This window comes from Trachinotus anak, unplaced genomic scaffold (genome assembly GCF_046630095.1).
Source record: "Trachinotus anak isolate AG129_WGS33_773 ecotype Australia unplaced genomic scaffold, CSIRO_AGI_Tana_v1 ptg000007l, whole genome shotgun sequence".
Classification (NCBI taxonomy): domain Eukaryota; kingdom Metazoa; phylum Chordata; class Actinopteri; order Carangiformes; family Carangidae; genus Trachinotus; species Trachinotus anak.
Window position 1 is genome coordinate 18,378,938 of NW_027273858.1, and position 21,753 is coordinate 18,400,690.

The window sequence follows — 21,753 nt, forward strand, 5'->3', positions numbered from 1 at the left end:
TTGTGCCAAGGTTTTATTTTGCCAGTCACTGTGTTCAGGAACATGAATATGCCCATGCATTAAGCAGGGACAAGTTAAAGATACATACATATTGAATGAGTTATAAAACAACATATCACATTTGTTACACATTTGAAAACTCTTTTGAAATGTCACTGTATAAAATGTTGGAAATTGCTCCTAGTAACGTAAACTGCACCAATTTTGAACCATAACTGTAAAAAATTGAGGTTTATTTTCTGTGTAATTTGACGGTCTAAAGCCGGCCAAAGTGTCTTGCTTTCGTCTGTAGATTAACTAACATAATAGCTTGATATCAGCATCAGTGCTACTTCAAAGTGCTATTGTTGGGCTTTGGTTCACACTGACTAATTAACTTTATAGCTAACATCTCTAACACCTCTGTCACTGAGTGACACTCAGACAGCCCACAATGTGTGGAAGCAGTTCCACCTTCAGTGTCCTTGCAGGGGATCAAAGTTTATCTGAGTCTCTGCCCATCCAGGAATTATTTGTTAAGGGACCAGCATGTCTTATTTCTGAGTTTTGTTCATGCTTTACTTCACATGGCCTGTTGTGAGATATCTCAAAGATGCATTGCCATGTAATTAGTGTAAAGTTGGCCAACAGCTCATTATGTTTGACTCAAAGCCCAATTTTTAAGCTGTAAAGCTCATATGCAGGTGGTCACAGAATCTCATAATACAAGCTTGTTTGGCCATGACCGACAGATTAGATGGTTTTGCGATCAGAGGTTTTATGTAGCTCAGGTGCACCTGCAGTGTGAGGTTGGGTAATAAAATATCAGGTGGTGTTGTAGTGTCTGCCATCAATTATAAGCAATCATATTACATCCTGTCATGCCCTTCAAAAGCAGGGCGCCCACCTCTAGGCTGCCTGATTTGTATTTACACTCCTCTCAGCTATTCTATTTCTGTGCAGTCATGATGAGCAAAAAATATTAAAGATATGAGAGATGAGGAAAGAAAAACACTTGTGCCAAACAAAATTTTAGTTTTACTTTCCTTCTTCTGGGCCATTGTAAGAATCTGACCCATAATGTCAACAGTAAATGACCTTTATGTCCAAGGTATCATCAGTTCTTATTTTGTATGCAAAGCAATTTAATAAAGTGAAGGTATTAGGTGTGACGGTATTTGCAATTTGGAATATTCTCCTTAAATACTGCACTGTTTTGTGAGGGTCAAACTCTCCTTAGTTTAAAATATCAAATGAAAATATTAAATAAGATATTTGGGGAAAGGTAGCTACACTCTCGGCTTATGATTTCCAGAGAGAGAGAGGAGAGCCAAACCCTAGTATCTCTGCCAGGTGTATTCAGTATTGTGGAGTGTATTTGCCTTTGGATAGAAAATATCATGCAAGAAGCAAAAATATCATGACTCATTTTGAAGTTTGTCTGCCACTCAGCTACTGTTAACATATGATATCCTGCACTATTCTCTTTATTCTCTCCCACTACAGCTCTTATTTTCTACAATGGAAAATGGAAGTGGTGACTTTTTTTTCCTCTTGTTTTGAACAAGTGCAGGCTGGACATTATCTTGGCTAGTGTTTCAGTGCTCACCTCATCTGTCAGTTTTGCCTGTTCCTCTTCATCACCTGCTTGCCCAAGTTTTAGTAAGGCGTGACCAAATCCAGTTTGGGCATCAGGTCACATTGCCATAGCAGCAGATGCAAAATATCAGATGGTAATGCACAGGGGTGATCACGATTTGATCGGTGTCCAAACAGTACATTTGGATACAGATAGTATTTCCATGCCAGATCTAAGTAGTGCCAAACCATCTTTTATGTCTTTCAGACCTACATTGACTAACTACACTGGCAGTCTTGAATGTTGGTTTCTGGTTGGATTACACCTTACTGACCAAAAAACACTTTCCAACCAAAGATATGGCTTAAAGAATTTTACAGTTTACTGCAAAAACACTGTGCAATGCAAAAACACATCTGCACCCACAAACACGAAAATGAGCTCATCAGTATTTCCCTTTTTTCAAACCTTGTGTGCGTCTTATTTTTGAGGTACAGTCAGCTTTGATATGCAAATAATCTGATTTTAATAATATCTTAAGCTCTTCTTTAATGGCATCAGCAATTGTGCCATAAATGGATTTAATATATCCTCTCTTAGTATAAGACATGAAAAATGGATCATAACCTGCTTAAGAGGCTGTAAGGAAATCATCAGATTAGCTCCAAAACAAAGAATGTAGCCCGCTCTTCATTTGACATCCATCACCGCTGCTCTACTGCTTAGATGACATAAATGCTGACCTGAGAGATTTAAAGTCAGAATTGATAACTAATATTCTCAGAGGTGACAGTGCACTGTATTGTAAGTCCACATATCATCTCGGGAAGGTCAGTGGCTTCTATCATAGCCTCAATAACTGCTATCCAGCTCTGCCAGTTTGTGATACAGAAAGTGGTGTATGATGGTGTATTTTTCAAGTTTGTTATGTTTAATCATAACAATAAGTCCTCTGTAATCCATGAAGTCTTGATATGGAATGGTATGAATTTCATTATTTTTGCTTTTCTCTAGATTGAGAGCAAGTGTTTGTACTCAAGCAGAGTGGAAAATAAGAAATTATGTTTGTCTCCAAATGACCATATTCACTGCTATATCTTTTTCCTGGTGTGCATCAGAAAAAAACATTTGGGTTGTGTTAGAAGGGGCTTTAAAATTAATGGGCAGTAAGCCAAACTGTGAACAAGCAACTATCTTGCTGTCACTGTAGAGGCCATTATACCGTTCCATTTGAATTATAAAACCTCTCCAGAGCAAGGTGGGTGCTGCATGGGTGCGTGACTGCCCACAGGATAGCAGAGATAGGTCCCCTTGGTGAAATGGATGAACGGGAGGGTGACCAGGCATCTCCCTTGTTATTAGACTTGTCACTGTCACTCACAAAGGTGTGAGTGACAGAACACCCTATTATCCTCCAAGATTCACCCTTATCCTTCAGTGATAGGGTGGCTTTTACAGTCGTCACTGAGGTTTGGGACACAAAGGAAACACTTAAGTGCTTGCATTAACATAACCCCCCACCAATATATATTAGTTGCTGCCACATGCAGCACTGGCATACTCACAAATTTGATATTTTTTTATTAGTTCATAACAATTAATAGTCTTTATTGAAAAGATCTTTGCCACAGTTCTGAGAAAAGTCTGCTTTTGAAATAGCCGGTAAGTATGTTAAAGCTGGTCTTCCCCAGAGAAAAATTATCTACTTAATTAAAAGGACCAGCAGGAAAGGCCTGGAATGATGACGGTATAATTATAAAAGCCCCATTTCGGTTAATCCTTGGCTCTGCAGCAAGGAGCCTCACATGGTGGAGCCAGGCCATGGCCACTAGTTAAGCACTAAGACCACACAGGGCTTTTACAAGGAAAGGCAGTGGGAGGACGACAGGCCTTTAACTGAGGATGTGGGGAGCTGAGAGCGAGCCCAGAGGTCTACTAGAAGCTTTTTACTGCAACAGAGTCTGGGGAGAAAAGCACAGCAAAATCATTTATGAAGGACAGGGAGTCAAGAGGTAAATCATAGGCATGCTTATAAGTCAAGTCTATGAATAGTGTGCCAAGTGCTGATGCATTGTTTGACCCACAGGGGAACAGAGCTGAACTACTGCAGTTGTGGTTCTTGCAGATCTATAAAGCAAAAGAAATATTCTCTTACCTCAGACAGCACATTGGAATTGATCTGAATCTTCAGTTAAGTGTCAAATTTTATCAGATTTTGTAAACAGTCACGATCAGGCATCATACTAGAGATATTTGCTGGTCAATCAAGGCAGGACATTAGTGTTGAGCTTTGTGTCTGTATGGAGGTGGTCTCCGTGTAGTGCCGGTTCGTCTCAGTGCCGCGGCCTTTGATTTGTGTCTCACAGCTGGGCCTGGGGAAGACGTTTCAGTGGGCAGCTGCGGACGCTTAATCTCCCCTGTGCTGACACAGGCTCAATTAATAGATAGCACACTTTGGGAGTCTGCAAGAAAGTTGTCAGGGCCCCGTCAGATAAATCACTGGAGAGGATTTCACGCTGGCAATCGCAAGCTCTGGCCCCAGTGGCCTGTTTTCCTTTGTTTGCTTACTTTGAGGTGCAGGAGGGTAATGATTTTATAGCAGCGAGGCACAATGGGACTTTTTTTTTTCTTTTTACAAGTGCTTTGATTTCCCTGAATTATAGGCGCCAGTAAAGGGAATCTCCATAATTATGTTTTTTGTTTTTGATGCAAAAACAATAATTGCAGAATAACACTTAATACATTTTTAATTAAAACTTTAATAAATTCATTTTGGACTTTCATACCTCAGAAGTCCACATTTAAATCTGTGGAGATCATAAAATCCTGTCATTCCTGAGGATCACAAGACAAATAATCATTTGTACCCACCAGCAGTTTCCACTGGTTTTATTCAATTTTCACTCCTTTTAATCATCTTGTTTACAGTTTCACCATAATGGAAAATGGATAATAATCTAGAGAACTCTGGTAATCTCCTTTTGAAAGAAAAGAAAACACTTACCTATGATTGTATTGATTCTGAGGCTTAACCGTAATTCTTTCAGTCTTCTTCCTTTTTCAGGCAGACATCACAGTGATGTTTACAATGAAAGGCCCATATAATTTAACTTCAGCTCCTTTCCCTACTGGCTATGCAGAGAAAATGTATTTAAAGCTAGAGCCACACAGAACAACTAGATAAATATGAAAAGGTATTGAAAAGGAATTCAGCATTTAACACACGAGTCCACTGCTTCATGTGTTGTGTGTATTCTCATGTCAAATTGATTTGACATACATGAACAGATTTATTGCATTTTTATGTTAATATGTATCATACTGTATGTGTCTGTCTTAAATCTTCAAAATGTATGACATTGAAATTGCTGATTTATTTAACTTGTCGGAGATACCAAATCACACTCATCTCCAGTTTAGATAGCTCTGGCATTAGCTCTTCTCACACACAGGTATGTTAGTCAGACTTTCCAGCATCCTGTTATGATAAACTCCCTAGAAGCAGATATTTCATCAATTTAAGAATTTAGTAAAGTCAGCCAAATAACCCATTAATCAGATATGCAAATAATTATAAAATATAACTTATAATATAATAAGCAAATAATGAGTTAAACATACAACATACATTTTCCACTGCAGAAAATTGCAGCAGCGGCTAACTTACCTTACATTGGTTTCTACCACAGGCATTTCAAACATGCACAATTTAGCAAGAACCTAATTAATATTATGACAATCTTTTAGTGACACTATAAAACATAATTATTTTTTCTGGTAATTATGAAAAGAAATAATAATGTATTTTTAATAGCACATGGATGTTTCCATGTTGGCTTCAGCTTGTCCTATCCTACTGTTTCTGTGATGCAGAAAACATTACTAGACCTTGAATTTTATACATACTTTATGATAGGAGAGCAAGCAGACAGGAGTGACGAGAGTAACAAGAGTATATGCTTATATATTAGTCCTGTAGGTTACTCCATACTTTCAGTGCCAACAGTCAATAGCAAATTGCATTGTTATAAAAATCCTTTTTGATTTTTACTGTTGTGAAAATGTTTATTGCTCCTGGTTTAACAGCTGTAGAAATAACCATAGCTATAGTTCAGTCATACTGCCATAGACCTTTATTTGTTGCACTTGGACAGGAATTAAAAAAATCCACAGCCTCTGTTTTCACAGATAAATAAGGTTAATGATCAAGAAACACAACAATACAAAACTATGATGACTTTTTAATTCCATAGCTCTCTGTGGTTTTGACATGCTTCGTGTGCTGCTTTGCAAATGTTAATGTATTGTACAAGGCTATAAGCTTTGCTGAAGAAGCGCCTTGCAGCAGCAAACCCAAAGAACCATGCATAATAGCAACAGCTGTTCATGCATTTTAATCCAAAGCAGTGGTCTTTCATTGAACGGTTCCATCTTTCTTCATTTCCGCAATTACTGACTTGCCAGAGAGTTTGGCCTGAAGATCCAAGAGTCTGAAGCAGCAGCCATGGTTGCTTTCTCTGCTCACCAGCCTTAAAGCTTGCTATTCAGATTGCTCAATAATTACATGCATTTGTCTAGTCCTGTCCACGGTTGTTGCTTCTCAGAGCAGTGTATGCATCGAACAAAGTGCTTCTGTTCCAACTCTCACCTCTAGCCAGGTTGTTCTGAGAAAAGCCATTCTTTACCATCACGCGGCAGGCTCTCTTGGGTGACTCAAAGATGAACTTTGTGCAGGAAAGTAATTTATGATGAAATTGGCCAGGATCCGCTCTGGGGGTTATGTTTTCTCAACATTAGTGTGTCCCTTATTAGCTGAATTTCTCAATTATTATTGTTTTAGGAGGCAACATTTAATTATGTCTGAATGAAAATGTGTGTGCTCTATTGATTTCAGAGCTTCCTGAGTGGTTTTAAGGAACAAAAAGAGGCATCTGACTGATAGAGCTTCTTATCATTAATATAATGCTGAAAACACACCGAAAACATGAAAGACTCCATGAAGCAGTAGTGCTGGAAGTGGTAGGTCTTCATTAATGTTAAGCAAAAACATGATGTGTCTAATCAATAATTTAACGTGTGGTTTTGACTCTTGATCTAGTCCAAGGGGAGCCCTTAGTGGTCAGCAGCAGGATTATACTTTGAAATTAGTAAAAAAGCGCATTTCATTTAATCTTCTCTGGCAACTGATTTTCCCCTCACCCACCGAGTTAGGTGGCAACCTTATTAATAGGAGATGCTTTGTGGTGGTGGGGGGTTACGTGTTGACTACCTGTGTACCAGAGATGTACTGCTCTGGTAAACCCCCGCCAAGAGAGCTCTTTGATGTCAGAATCCCTCACAGGGAGGAATTTACCACATGTCATGTTGTTCTTGTTAATAATGTTTCAGGTTGTTCAGAAATGCTTTGATTCCTCCCATGAACCCAAAGAACCAATGGAAATGCTTTTAATTATAAACAATTTAACTTCTAGACAATTATGACATGAAACGCACAAATGACAATTTTGTGTGTTTTTTGTGCTTTTTTTTTTTCATTGTGGTCTGATGCCACATTAAGAGGAACTTTAGTAGGATACTCTGCGAGCAAGAAACACACTAACACATGGACACATGTTACGTTGCACTTCAGATTGGCTTTTCTGAAGGAAAGGATCTTACAGTCTTTCATACCATACTGTCTACTGAGACTCCCCTTCACTCTATCTCTTTCCTTTGGCAGTAATAGTAAGGCTGGGGTGCCAAAGGTAATCTAACCTAGGAGACGAGCTGATAATAGCCACATTGACAGAGTGCCTGTTTGTAATGAGAGACTGGATGAGGAGTCAAAGGTGAAAAATGAGTGTGATATTGAAGAAGGGAGAGGAAGCTGTAACAGGAGGTTTGTGTTTATCTGTGATTATTAGGGCACCTCACAGCCAGAAATGAAAGAAGGTTCTGAGACCTAGATAGAGTAGTGGAGCACACAAATGGTGGATTTTCATCAGGCAGGATACCAGTCTGTAAGCAGCTGGGATCACAATCTGTGATACCGGGACGATGCCAACCTTGTTTCCAAATGACACGGCTGATATCTTGAAAGATGTTGCTAACACTGGTGGTTTGATGATGTGCTGGCACCCTTTTGCAGGTCACCTGTATGTCCACAGATATTGTAATTTCACTACGATATCAGTAGAGTTTAGTTTAAGGAACTCATGCCCATTTGGTTCTGTACAGTTTCCATGCGCTATATATAAAAAAATATAAATTTTTACAGCTAAGGCATGTAAACTGCAAAAGAGACCTGGAAACCATACTGGGAAGCTTGTCACACTACATTTCGATAATCCTTTGTTGATATTGCTTGTCCTTTCAGCTCAATTCAAATTGACATTAAAGCATCTACATAATTCAAAGTGAAGCTCACAATTGTGTCTGTGCATAGTCAATATCTGGGCTCATTGTAGGGCTGGATTTAAGATTTAAAGTGATGTCAAGTTTATTAGTTACAGTAGAAAAACTTTTATTTGATATTTCAGTGCAGAAACATCATCATCCAAATAAAGTGTTGCTAACCTGTCTGGAGTTGCTCAGGAGAATACAGACTAACACTGTCGTGTAAAGAATTCAGACAGTGTACTTAAGGTTGCTTGCTGGACAGAATGACTCCACTACCTCAGACAGAGAATCCTCCAAAAACAAGACAGAGCCGTTAAAACAACATCTTTAAATGTGAGGTCCAGGGCCATCACAATTGTCTCAGAGACTTCAGCACGGCTGGGGTCTGGCACCGAGTCGTCCGCAGCTGTCGGCCTCCAGGGTTCCAACGACAGTGTCACACGAGCTGTGGTAACCTAACCTGGGATTCCTTTACGGCCCTGGGAATAACAGCATGAAGACTGTGTGTTACTAATATATCTAAATTCAGCCCCTGCTCCTCAAATCCAGCTCTAGTGCAGATGAGTAGCATGAATAGAGTACATCAGTATTTTTTAGCTTCACTGTCCATAATTATTATGATTGGTAAAAATATTAATTTTTTTTTAGCTGAATATGTCTACAGTGAGCTGAGTGATTGAAGGCTTAAGGATTATTAATTAAGTACCATGGTAACATTAACGCAACTGTCTTTTAATTTATTTCAAACTAACTGTGTTATGTTACACTGAAATAAACTCTGACTAACATACAATCTGAGAATTACAATGTCAGCAGGAGGTTAAAAGGTTCTGCAAATGCTGTCAGAAGCTCTGTTTTTAAACAGCTGCAATAACCCTGGCTGTTTTAGTCTAATATATCTATGATACAATATAGAGACTTTAATAGTAACAGCAGAAAATAGCAGGTTACGGCATGGAATCAAATCCATGAATTGTCTTGAACTGTGAATATAACAATCTTGTTTTAAAGTTATTTTTTTAAGCTTGTGGGGGAATGCAGCCTAATTAAAATCACCTTTGAGAGTTGATTTTTAGGTCATTATTGGTTTTTCTCTCAGTCATCAATTTTAAGCTCACATATTCTGTCTTCAGTGGTGACCTGTTGTTACTCGTAATGTTAGACACGTTCACAGCTGAGGTGTGTGCAGTACACTCCTCTACAGTTACTATGCTGCTTCATTAGGCAGCTGAAGATTTACTGCCTTGCTTAAGGGCAACTCAGCAGAGGTTCCCCTTTCACCGCTTATGATGTCTTAGTGCTGAATTAGGCTCAAAGTGCTCTGTTGTTGATATGTCCTACTGTATGTTATAATAGTTAAATCTAAAACTGTAACCTACTGGGTTTCTTTACGCCATTTCAGAGAAAACACTCACAATCTTTGCTGACATATTTGTCAACTTGGGGGCTGAAGTGTAACAATAATAACAGGGTTTCCACAGTGTTGTAGTGGAACCTGTGATTGTTATGTCATTTATTCTAGTTTCTGCTTACATACTAGTGTCAGGGGAATTGTGAGTCATGTAAGCCTGAGGTATTTTATGTCACTTTAGAGAGTAACATCTGTGACTATCTGCCTAGCATTCTATTAGTCCAAATCCCCTGTTTACCTGAGTATTACAGGTAAATGGAGATTATTATCCCTTTCCTGGGAACTTGGTTACAGTAGAGAGTGAGCTCTGGCTCCTGTTGCATCCAAAATTACCATGATTAGGACACATAATCCGGTATCACAAGGGAGTAACCACAATAGTTTGAACATATTCCACCTGACATTTAGTTCAGCCAGATCTCTGATTGGCACTTGATTAGCAACTAATCCATGTCATTATCTCCTTCACTGAAATTAGTTGAGTAGAAAATGCTGTCGTAAATCACAGAGGTGGAATTGTGGAGGGGCTTTGATCAGTGTACAGCTCTGAAAGTGCTGTGAGGAGAGAGGAAATATGTTGTTGCCATGGATACTACAAAAAATAGGTGAAAGGGAATTTATGGCTTAATAGTTTCAGGGATATGTTTGCTTTTGTTTGGAAACCACAACTCTGTGTGAGAGGGCATCGATAAAACCTCTGGTCCCTACTGCTTGACCTGCCCACAAGAAGAGCTGGTGTTTGAGATCAGCAGGCAATGCCCCACGGGCACATAGGTCAAAGTTATGGCCCAGCTTGATGTAGATGACTACCTATTCCCCTCTGTTAGATTATGGACTGATATTCAGACTTCTCCATATCCAGCCAGGTAGAATCCAGCTCAGCCCTTCCCCCTCCCTCCTGCCCACCCCGTGCTGCCTCCTCTGGCTCCAGTCCTGAACCCAACCCTCAGAGGAGCGGAAAATAATTAGGAGAGAAAATTGCAGCTGACACTATTTCTGAAAAGCAGGGTATTGTAATGAGAGCAGAGCAGGTATTCATTGTGTCTGAGGGAGCGATTGAAAGCCCTTGGTTTTCGGGCTGCCTGGGAGAAGCCCAGGGAGAGTAAGCAGAGCTTTGCTGAGTCCCTTAATGCATGTGGGAACGGAGCCTTGAGAGGACGAGGCAGAGGTGTCTTCAACAATGGCAGGAGCCAAGGTTACAGCTGAGTAACTAATTCAAACTGCTCTAGACTGACACACACACTCTTCTTTGTCTCTCTCAATATGTCTCTCTCTCTGTCTCTTTCTCTCTCTCTCCTTGTTCCCATTATGAGTACAGAGGGATACCGTCCAGCCACCGCTCAAAGTTATCTTCATTAGCTGTGCGGACTTACTGGAGTGGCTGCTCGGGGAAGCTTTCTCTGAGCAAGGTGCTCGGAGAAGATGAATAAATGTTTTGTCCCACATAGGCCCAGCCTAAAGCAGTGGCAGGGTGCAGGGAGAGATAGATGAGGTATTAACTGTTATATTTTTCAACTGGGGCTGAGGTAGCTCAGTAGTGGGGTGGGGTGGACAAAAGCAGATGTTGCTCCGTGAATATTAAGCCTGTTAAATGAAATGTCCTCCATAAAGAAGTCTTAACAGGAGCTGAATTATAGAACTGGACACCAATGATTGTGCATCAGATTGCTAAGCACATGTTCATCTTATGGGCTTCTGTTTGACATGTGACTCAGGTTGAAAGCTTGGAGATGAGAGAGGTCACTTTGGTCACCTTTCAGTACTGCAATGATTTTATTTATTTATTTATTTTTTATATCTGCATTTGAATATGTTTGTTGCTTCTAAGTATAATGGCATTCAGGAGTCCTTTTGAAACTCAAAGACATGGGGATATGGATGATAAAGACATTCATAATTCACATGAAATCTCATTGTGTAGCTGCAAAATTTCAGCAATTTCCACAATGTCCATGTGAACATGGAGTTATATTTACAGCAGAATTAAATAAGAAACTTGATAAAATATTATGTTGGCTTTGTTTGGTTCAGTGTAAACAAGCAAAGCTGATATAATGAAGGGTCATCTAAACATCAATATAGCAGCATCTCTGTTTAAAAGGGGCTCCAGTGTGTGAATCAGCGGTGTGTGTCTGTGTCTGTACCACCATGCCAGCTCTCCCCTTTACACAGAGGTCGATCTGGCTCTGTGACTGCCTCTGCTGGCAGCTTAATGGCAGGACAACAATGGGACCCCCCCATTTCGTGTTCAAACCTTCTGTACTGAACGGCAGGGCACAATAACAGTGCAACATTCCCTCCTTGAACGGGCTGTGTAAAAGGGGCTTTAGTTAATGAGAATCTGAGGCTGTCTTTGTAATGTTGCAGGCATCTATAATGCAGAAATCTGCAGGGAATAATGCTGAAATCCTACTTAAACAAGAAATAAATTCATGGTGGGTCATATCTCCACTTATGGGAACTGAGATCTGCTTTAAGTTGCCTAAATAATGGACACTCTGCAATTGAATTTGAAATTGCAAAGTACATTTGAAACGTCTCTATTCTATATTCTATTCCTCCCTACCCCTCTCAGAACAGAAAGGCATATACACCACCCATTCTGTGAAGCAGTCTAAGAAAAGCAGGTAAATTAAATCTGTGGCAGCAGCATCCAAGATTCTGGCGATCAGCCAGATCAGTTCAGCATCTTCCTCTCTGTTTACGGGCACTGTGAACAAATTTCCAGGCTTGTAGGGACTCGCTGACACTAGATGCACGGTGACACACTGAGTAGCATCAGAAAAAGAGTTTCACAGTCACAGTGGGTTATGCAACCATGAACAGGAGGACTGGCGAAATGGAAGCTAAAACTATTATCTACAATCTCAGTCTTCAGCTACTGAGATGAAACGCAGAACCCCATATGCCTTTGCTCACTGGGTTCCTAAGGTGCTCATAGGTAAGAGATCAGCCATGCTCGGTAATGATGAGAGAGAATGTCTGGGGAGGATGGACTCCTATGGGAAAACTGCAAACTGGAGGAGGGTATTATTAAATTTTCCTAACCTGGCTGGCTGTATATGGCCAGGAAAAGATCACAGTTTACTTTGCACCTGTTCGAGGGAAGGACTGAGGATATTTCCCTGCTCTTGAACTGTCTCTACTGCCTGATTTCAAGTTGTCACAAGGTGTTTTTCAAAGGAACAGCCCCATTACTTTAGTTTATTATAATAGATAAATGCAAACTGAAATATTCGATGCATTGATCAGTCTGTGAAGATATCATCATATTTCTTTCTCGTTTAAAAAAATATGTTCTCATGCTCCACCAGTATAGTGCAGCCCACTCTTCTATATATTCTAATTTTCACATTAGTGCACCTAAATGACAGGATGCCAATTTTTTTGAAACACTGAATCCAGTTGGCGCGTTCATCAAGCGGATGAGTCGGCTAGATCAGCCAATATAATCACTGAGGATAACAAAGCAATTAGCTCTTGAAAATGGCCAAATTTTAATCTGCAGTGTAGCAGCCATGGGATGTCCAGCCTCTGTTGTCTTGATTTTTTTCATATTACTTTCTGGTTTTGCTCCAGTTTAGTGGTCAAAAATGTCATAAAGCCAGAAAATACAAGGTGTACAATATGCTCACAGAAGCAAGCGTCCGCAAAATCGCCTTTCAAAATGTTACAAAGTGCTAAAACCCACAGTACAGGTACATGTTGTGGCTTCATTCTAGCCCTTATGTGAACTTTCTGTTTGTGCCTTGGGACTCTTTTCAATGTTCTGGGAAGGGAAACTTCATTTGGATGATATACTTAGAAGCACAAAAAAGCCAAACTCCAACTGCTTTAACATAGATTATATTAAAACAAAAATATATCATGGGTTTATTATGCAAAGATTATGCATAAAACAGACACAAGAAAGGAAGGCATTTGTGAAAGAAAATTTTAATTCAAATTTCCTTCATATGATAGGTCAAACGTAAGTCACAGCAAAACCTGGGGGAAATGCACCTGTCCCTCTCTGTAGGAATGGAGATATTAGAAAACGCTGACTGCCCTACCAGTGCTGTGGTATACATGCTTTATCAGGTGAACACATTTAGGTGCTTAGGTCTTATTAATTCAGTGCTGTAATAAAACACAACAGAAGAAGGGTTTATTCTATGGGAGGGGTGACTTTATGTGTACATAAATGAGACACAAGCTTATAGTCCCCAAGCCTTCAGTTGAGCCTGTGCATTTAGCAGTTCATGTTTGTGAGATGTTAAGAAGCAATTATGATGCAAATAAGTGTGGCTGATGATCATGGACAATCTTGTTTGCACAGTGGATATTATAAAAATGCCAAGCCTACAGCCAGCACTACATCCTGTCTGTGTTGTGTTAAGTAGCTTTCATTGTCACCAGAGCGATCCCTCCTCATATCCTCATCACTGTCAGACTCATGTTACTTTTTCTAAAAGCCATCAGGATTCGTCTCTGTCAAGTGCCTGTCCCTCAGTCCATTAAAGATGATTGATAGAGCCAGAAAATCTTCCGCCCAGCTGTTGTCGTTGACGCATCCCTGGGAAATTGAAAGGAGCTCAGAAAAGGACCATCCCTCATGAAAAGACCTTTTGTCTGTGCTGATGATGTGAAGCAAACTACATTTTTGAAGATAGTGTATAAGCAATCTGCAGCCTTTTTGCAGAGTTTTGTTTCTCCTAGCTGCGTATGTGAGTAATGATTACATTACAGATGAAGACAGTGATTAGAGTCTCATTTTGTCTTTTATCTGGAAAATAAGTTCAGATTATTTTATTTTTATCTTATTTCTCTCCTCTTTTCTTTCATCATTTCAGAATATGCAAACATTGGTTATCCTGCAGGCTATCTTAATTCTCAACCACTTTATCTTTGATGGATAAATCTACTCTGAGGCTTGTTCTCTCCACCGGCCAAGACTTTACAAAGAGAAATCAAGGAAAAGACACGTCTGTTTGTCCAACTGCTACTGTTCCTCCTCCTGGCTCTGTTATCCTCTAATGGCTTGTGAGGATTTTTACAGGACAACTTGAGGAGGATTTTATGATGTTTCAGTGTGATTGATAACATGCTCTTGGAGAGATGTCAGGCTTTCAGAGACGGATAATGTGGATTTCTATCTCTCTGCCTTCTTGTGTAAGACGTGCCATCAATCAAGTGTATCGCGGCCTTAACCCGGTAAAATTAAAACCTTAGGGGGGCGGGGGCTTGGGGTCTCCGTAGAACCAGGACACACACATCAATAGGGAGTGCGACAGAATCAGAACACAGATTCACATCATTACAGGCTCACCACAGAGAGCAGGGCAGATATAAGATTCCCACCACCAGGCAGCAAATACAGTTAATGATCTGTCTGTATATTGCTGTTGACAGTGGAGAGGGATTACAGGAAGAACAGTCTCATTTTCATCGTGTGTGGAGGCGGCATTAGATCCTAGCCCAGCTAATTTCATTCCTAAGCTTGTCAATATTTACCAGCAACAGGCGCAGCACACCATGGCAGTCCCCTACGGAGAGAGGATACAGAGCTGAGGAGACATTTTGAGAGTATAGAGATTTGATAACCAGAACCAGCTCATAAAAATAATTTTCAGCTTGTTCGTGGTCCTGCTCCTGTCGATGGTTGTCTGTTTTGACATGATAAAGCACACAAACCGCTAATTAGCCCAGCCGGTTTGAGATATGTTATGTGCCTGCTTTTGTATGGTTCTTCTCACATTGCCCTTACCTCTGTTTGTACATGTTTGTGTTTCAGTCGATGGCTGCATACACAAAGCGGCAGGGTCCTGCCTGTATGATGAGTGCCACTCACTAAATGGCTGTGACACCGGCAAAGCCAAGATCACCTGCGGCTATGATCTCCCTGCAAGATGTGAGTATCAGTAATTAATATGTTTTTGTTTGTTCTGTAATATGTGCGCCAGTGCCTCGCAGGAACATTCTCTAATCAAAACTGCTGCCATGGAGAGATACATCACCTGACCAGTGAACATTAAGATTTAGTGGTAAACAGTGGAGCAGTGAAACACAGTATAATCCAGCATCAATCTATATTGTTTGAAATAGCCTCATTTATTCAAAGCAAAGATCCTGAACCAGCCGGTGGACTGTACTAGCATTGCACTGATGCAGAAAATCACTGGTAATGGGAAAAAAAAAAAATGTTTTGTTGGATTTTGAAGAGAAATTAAATTCATGTGTGCACATGCACATATTATGAACCAAGGTAATAGTTGCTATGAAGTTGGTATAAACATGATTGAATTGCAAATGAAACTCTAAAGTCTACGCACACATGCCCATACATGTATATGCACACCTGCACATAATGACTAAGGTCATTCGAGTCCGAGCCAACAAACAGGTGCTTTTAATCTACTGTCTACTTAAAAATAAAAACATTTTAATCATAATTTATTTGTTCTGAAAAACTCATTTGTAATAAATGGGGAGTTGTTATTGGGAGGATAATTAATACGATTGGTGCTTGTTGTATGGGTGGATGGGAGTGTCATTTGCACACAAACAAAGACATTAAGAGAGCTATTAGTTGCCTAATTTGATTGATTTTTCATCCCTGATTTATTCCATTAACAGATCACATAACTCTTACTGTCACGCCATAAATGATCAGAAGAGGGACTGCACGGTTGTCTTTGTTTTCTGTGTCTGTCATGGATGTAATGTTTTGTAATCAGGTCTCAGGAAGTTTCGTGGTGTGTGTGTGTGTGTATATGTGTGTCACCTCCTCTCACAATTGAACAATTTTTGTGATACAAATTTCTGAGCTAATTTCTTTTGGTAATTGTCAGTAACACGTGTCACTTTTAAAGTTTGACACAAGCTTCTTTCCTTGCAAACTTGAAATGGAAAACATGATGGGATGGAAGAAGTGTCACTTGGTGTAATTCGGTCGAGACAAACGTCCCAGCAGTCCTAACCTAACCCTGAAGGATTTCCATGAGACAGCCAAGAGAAGACATTGAGGCCCAGATGAAATTAGGTTGTGTTAATACGGTATGTCGTAAAGATGTCAAACAAATGGAGCAGATAAACTGTGAGTCAGTCTTGTGGGCAGCCAGTTCAAGTGTCTGCGGCACCAAAACAGGGTGCACCATGACAATTTAATAACCTGCAATGTCACCTGGGAGCAATCACACTGCCACTGGGTACTGTTATTGTAATTATCTCTGGGCAAAACACCTTCTCTGTGCTGATAACTTGTTATAGATTGTGTAGTTCTTCACTGGGAACACTCAGTTCTTTTTTTGAACGTGATGTTATTTCATATTAGAGCTATCTTTACGCCCAGCCGGTATCATCTTCTTATCTTCCAACTCTGATCACTGTCATCATCAGTATTGTCTCTCGCGTCTGCTCTTGGAAACTGACAGCCGCTTGACTTTTCTGTGTTAGTGCTCTGCTCTGACAAGAGATCTCACTTGTTCCCGAAGTCTATCCACTGTTTGGATTTTGTTCTTTTTCCATTAATTTCCGTCTCTGACTTATTTGTTCCACCTACACTCACATTATAAAGCTGCCGTGACTGCAAACAACAATCTATTCGGTTTATGAAATCTCAAATAATAGTCTGTCCACCCCCTTACCACTGAACAAAGTAAACAAACAAGACAACAGGCGATTTTCACATTTTGAATTTGCCTAAATTCAGCGGTGTTACACGTAGGTGTAGCAAGAAAGGTTAAAAGCTTGTAGTGAAATGGCAGTGTGTATTAGATTAATTGAAAGTTAATGTCATGCTAATGGTCCTTTGCTGTGGCTAAAGCTAAATGCATAAAATGATTCAAACTGACATAAAATTAATTTTGATATTTGTGTAATTAAATAAGCAAACAGCCTCATGTCATTATTCAGAGTAGATGGATCATCATGATACTTGGCAGAGGTACTGGAACTATGCAAAAGTTGTTATATTCATAACAAGCAATTAAAAAGCTACATAGCAGCTTTTCTACTTATAAACAGGAATTGAACATGCTTTGAGAAAATCACTGTCTAAACTGGGCGCTACACTGAGTTGCTTGTGGAGTTGTTTTTCACATCTCATTGTTTTGTCTGTCAAAAGAGTTAGACAGCTCAAATATTATTATGGTCAGAGTGGGTGTTTGGAAAATAAAACATTTGGAGATGTTATTACTGGTTTCACAGATTGATTTCTGTAGGCTGTCAGATGTCAAATGCAAAGACTTTTAAATTGTTAAATGCTACTACCAAACCCTGCTGTGTCAGGATTTAGCTGATGAGTCAGATAACGCCTGGAACAACTTGGTCTTGCGCAAGAAATGTTATAAAAATGGATAATGTTAACTTTCTATTTTTTTACACTTCCGACGACAAAGACGATGGGTTTTTTATATGTATCTACAAAATGTCATGTATACGTGCCTGTAGGCCACGGTGTGCTCATTATCATTGCATGCAGAACTGCTTCTGCTGACGCATGTTTGCAGATGGTGACTCATCTACTCTTCCAAGAGCGAGAAGAACACAGCCAGATGGACCATTTACTGTTTACATCTTGGCAAAGCCCAATATTTCCAACGTCAGCATTCTCTTTCCAGTTTTGCCTGAACATTAGGCCGCTTTTCACAATTTTCTATAAACACATAAATCTCTCAGAGGACAGCACTGTTCTTTGGGGAGCCCCCTCTCTGGAATCCATTCCATTGCATATAATTAGAAATAAGTATGTCTAAACCCAGAATAATGCAGAACAAGCTGTACATCATTTTTCTTTTAATTAAATTTCAGGGATATGGGTTGAGCTTCATACTGTACCTCCAGCAGTCATCTTATGAGTTTGCCAACAATGCGTGAAAATAAGCCATCCATCACACTATAATCCCAGCCATTTCTCTTGGTCATCTAGTGTTTTTGGAGTCTTAAGAGTTATTTGAAAGTATCACCCACATTGTATTATATGTCACTCAACAAAGGGTTGAGCTAGTTGGTTTTATTATTCTTGTAAGAAACTGAGAAATTGCAATTTAAGCCTAATACTCAATATAACTGGTAAGCAATAAAACGCTTCCTTGCGTCCTGGAAAACTACTTACTGCCCACAGGGAAAAGAACAGTTGATCTGAAATCAGAGTTGTCCTTGTTAGGAGATTTGATGTGCTGAGGCAATGGAAAATGACCCACCCCATCTCAGCTTTTTTTTTTCCAAGACAAGAAAATTGCTCTCCATTACATCCCACTAAGCAGTTTAGGCTGTGAATCCCAGTGGCAAATGAGCTTTTCCTTTAAGAGGGCCAAGCACATGTGGGACTGATTATTATGGGGCTGGCCCAGGATTATTAATCAATGACAGTAATTACCCACCTACCATAGCGGAAAGACTCAAAAAAACCCCCAAAAAAAACTGTCTGTTCTATCATCTGACAAGGAAATTGTCTATTTGCCCTCATGTTAGACAAGTTACTCATCTGTTCATAGATTAATGATCAAATGAAAATGCACCATCAAGTGTAACAAGCTAAGTCACGTATTTATGACTTTACTACAGGAGGATGTCAATGATTGTTCCATTATCACCCTTTAAGTTGTTCCTTAAAAGTCTCCAAATGATACATTGAGATGGGATTTCCCTATCAAACCACAGAGATACACAAAGAGTTGAACTCGCATGAGATGGCAAGATCATTTGAAGATTATTTGAAAGGCTGAAATGCAATAGAAACTTTAAGGACTGTAGCAAACACAATACACCACATTACACCAGGACTAATGACTGTCCCTTCAGTTCATACTGACTTCAGAATAACTGCTTTTGGCTTCTTTGCACCATCCACCTGGAACTCACTACAAATCACAAAATTAATTCTGTTTGTACCTCTTTCAATTGAGTTTTGTTGATACGTTAATTATTCATCATATTTATGTTATTTACATTTAATTGATGATCTTTGGCTTTGCCCTCAATGATTTTCGAGTTTAAGTAAAGACATAATAATTTGGTGATGCAGTATTGCTACTAACTGACTAGGTATAAAAGCAGGGTTTCCATCAAAGAATCGAAAGTATTTCCTCCAATGTTTCGTCTGTCTACAGCACACATACTTGTCTCTTCACCTACTGCAGTTGTTTTGTGTCCTTTAAACTGCTGAAATCTTTATAGTGGTGGTGATTATACTGTGGCTCTGTATTCCTGTGCTTCCTAGATATATCCTCTCACCTGTGAATATTTTTAAGTTTTATAAAGCACTTTGGTAGTGCTACATCTGGTAAAAAATATCCAATAGTTTAAATAGCGTCTTTATGCCTCTCACATAATAAGATGCAGTGAATGACCTGTGTGAATGACTGTCTGCTAGAACTGTCCAATATGGTTCCGTTGGTACCTTATTGTACCCTTGGTACTGGCTCAGGTACTTTAAGAGCACAAAAACATTTTGCATGAAATTCATATTTCTGGCAGTATTTCCATTATGTGTTTTCAGGCCAGGCATTACAGGCCATTTAACAAACAGGGAAAGTGGGCATGTTGATAGTGTGTTATCATGGCATCCAGCATTTGTCTGGAAGGAGAGGAAAGTAGAATCAGAAGATCCCTGTGGAGATATTTTACACATAATCATCCTGAATAAACATAGATTTGGTTGATAATATACGTTGGTATTTTTTGGATGATACTAAAGATGGCTCTTGTCATACACACTATATTTATCTGTATCTTTAATCAGTCAGCACCAAGAAATATTCAACTACAGCTTAAATCTTCTGCAAACAAAGTTGGTTTCAGCCTTTAGGCAAAGGCTGAATAAGAATAACTCTATATCATTTCCTATAAATAATATAAATCACTGAACAATAATAATCTTAATCTGTATTCTCCTTTTTGTTTATCGTACATAGTAAAACACCTTATTTGCTGTGTGTGTCAAGTTGTTGTTGTAATTCAAATGTGTGACACATCTGAGGAGGATCTGCAGTGAGTGAACTCAACAATGCAGTTGTCTGAATGTTATTGTTATTATGCTGGTCCACAGGTCCACACTAATAACGTTTAGCAAAGACCTTGTGGGTTAATCTGCATTTGCACATTTCAGCCCGAGCTGTCACAGTAGACTTAGAAGGTATTTAGAGTTCAATCTAGAGGTCTGCTTGAGAAAGTTAATATCCCAGAGGAACTTTTAGATAGACGTCGGTTGTTTTCACTCTACAGTTTCATCTGAAATCTTCTACCCAGTTTTGTTTTCCTCCCTAGGGCTACTTAAGATTGACAGTTCAAAACGTTTGTACTGTTTATTGTTTGTGTTGCTTCTCTCCCTCCTACACATTATTGCTTGAGTTCTAAGTTTATGCTTTAAATAATGAATCATATTTAGATACAAGAAAGAAGGGCCAACATTTTGTTTTATCATGTTGCTGTCACAACACTGTCCTCTTTCCATTTTAAGCTTTGTTAATTATACGTGTTTTTTTTTCTCTTGGACTTCAGCCATACAATTTATAATTAAGAATCAGCTGTACTTTTGCATGTATGGATCACTTGCTTTCACTTGTACTGTATGAATGCTGTATTCATTTTTATCTCATAAATGTTTTCTAATCTCAGTGAGCAGAGAAAATATTATGGTCTGCTGTTTTACTCACTGCTCCCTGCAGAGAAAAGGTGCTCATTGGGATTCATATGGAACTGCTTTTCATGCTGACTTATCAGTCGTAAGGTTATAGATTTCCGCCTTTAGAGTATTGCCTCCACCCAGCCCACATAGTGTGGAGACACAACCTCATCCATGCAGCATTGAACCACTGGCAGACTCTGATTACTCTCTAATCTAAAACTGGATGTTAACTGTTTTGAGCACACTCAGCTGCCTCTCTGTCTCTACAATGACCAGGCACTTCACTAGACTTCTCCATTGTGCACTCAGGCTTCAGTAGAACAACACACAGCTCAGTCATTTATTTATTTTTGGCTAGTCTGCAACAGCAGGACCAGCCGTATGTCCATGACTGACTGACTGATAGAGTTGAATGATCATAGTTTCAGCCGACTACCATGTGACATGAGTTGGAGTTTCCCCATTGGCCGTTGTTTTTTTTTTTTTGGAATGAAGTGTGCAAACAGTTTCCATTGGGAGGGAGTTTGCAGCCTGCAGTGTTGCCAGCTTAGCACATTTGTTGCTAGATTTAGAGACTTTTTTTTTTCCAAAAAGCACCTAGCAACAAATCTAGCAACTCTTTGGACAAACCTTGGCTACAGAGAGTTGCCAGTTATGCCCTCTCTCTGTGTCTGCTGTGTCCAGTGAGCAGCAGAGAGATGGAGCAGCAGTTTGTTACCCAGACACAGGCTGTGCGCTGTATGAAAGACAAAATAAGAAAGCTATTCTGTTGCTTCTAACTTTCTCTCTGAGTGATCA

The 21,753-nt window shown here is 39.5% G+C and overlaps 1 protein-coding gene across 3 annotated transcripts in view; it reads left to right on the forward strand.

Annotated features, from left to right (window-relative positions):
- macrod2 (mono-ADP ribosylhydrolase 2) overlaps positions 1–21,753 on the forward strand; it is a 388,659-nt gene that overhangs the window by 144,208 nt on the left and 222,698 nt on the right. For all 3 annotated transcript variants that reach the window (XM_071481180.1, XM_071481181.1, XM_071481182.1), the window contains exon 5: positions 15,121–15,237. In XM_071481180.1, coding sequence (XP_071337281.1) covers positions 15,121–15,237 — 117 coding nt within the window. The remainder of the gene's footprint in view (positions 1–15,120; positions 15,238–21,753) is intronic.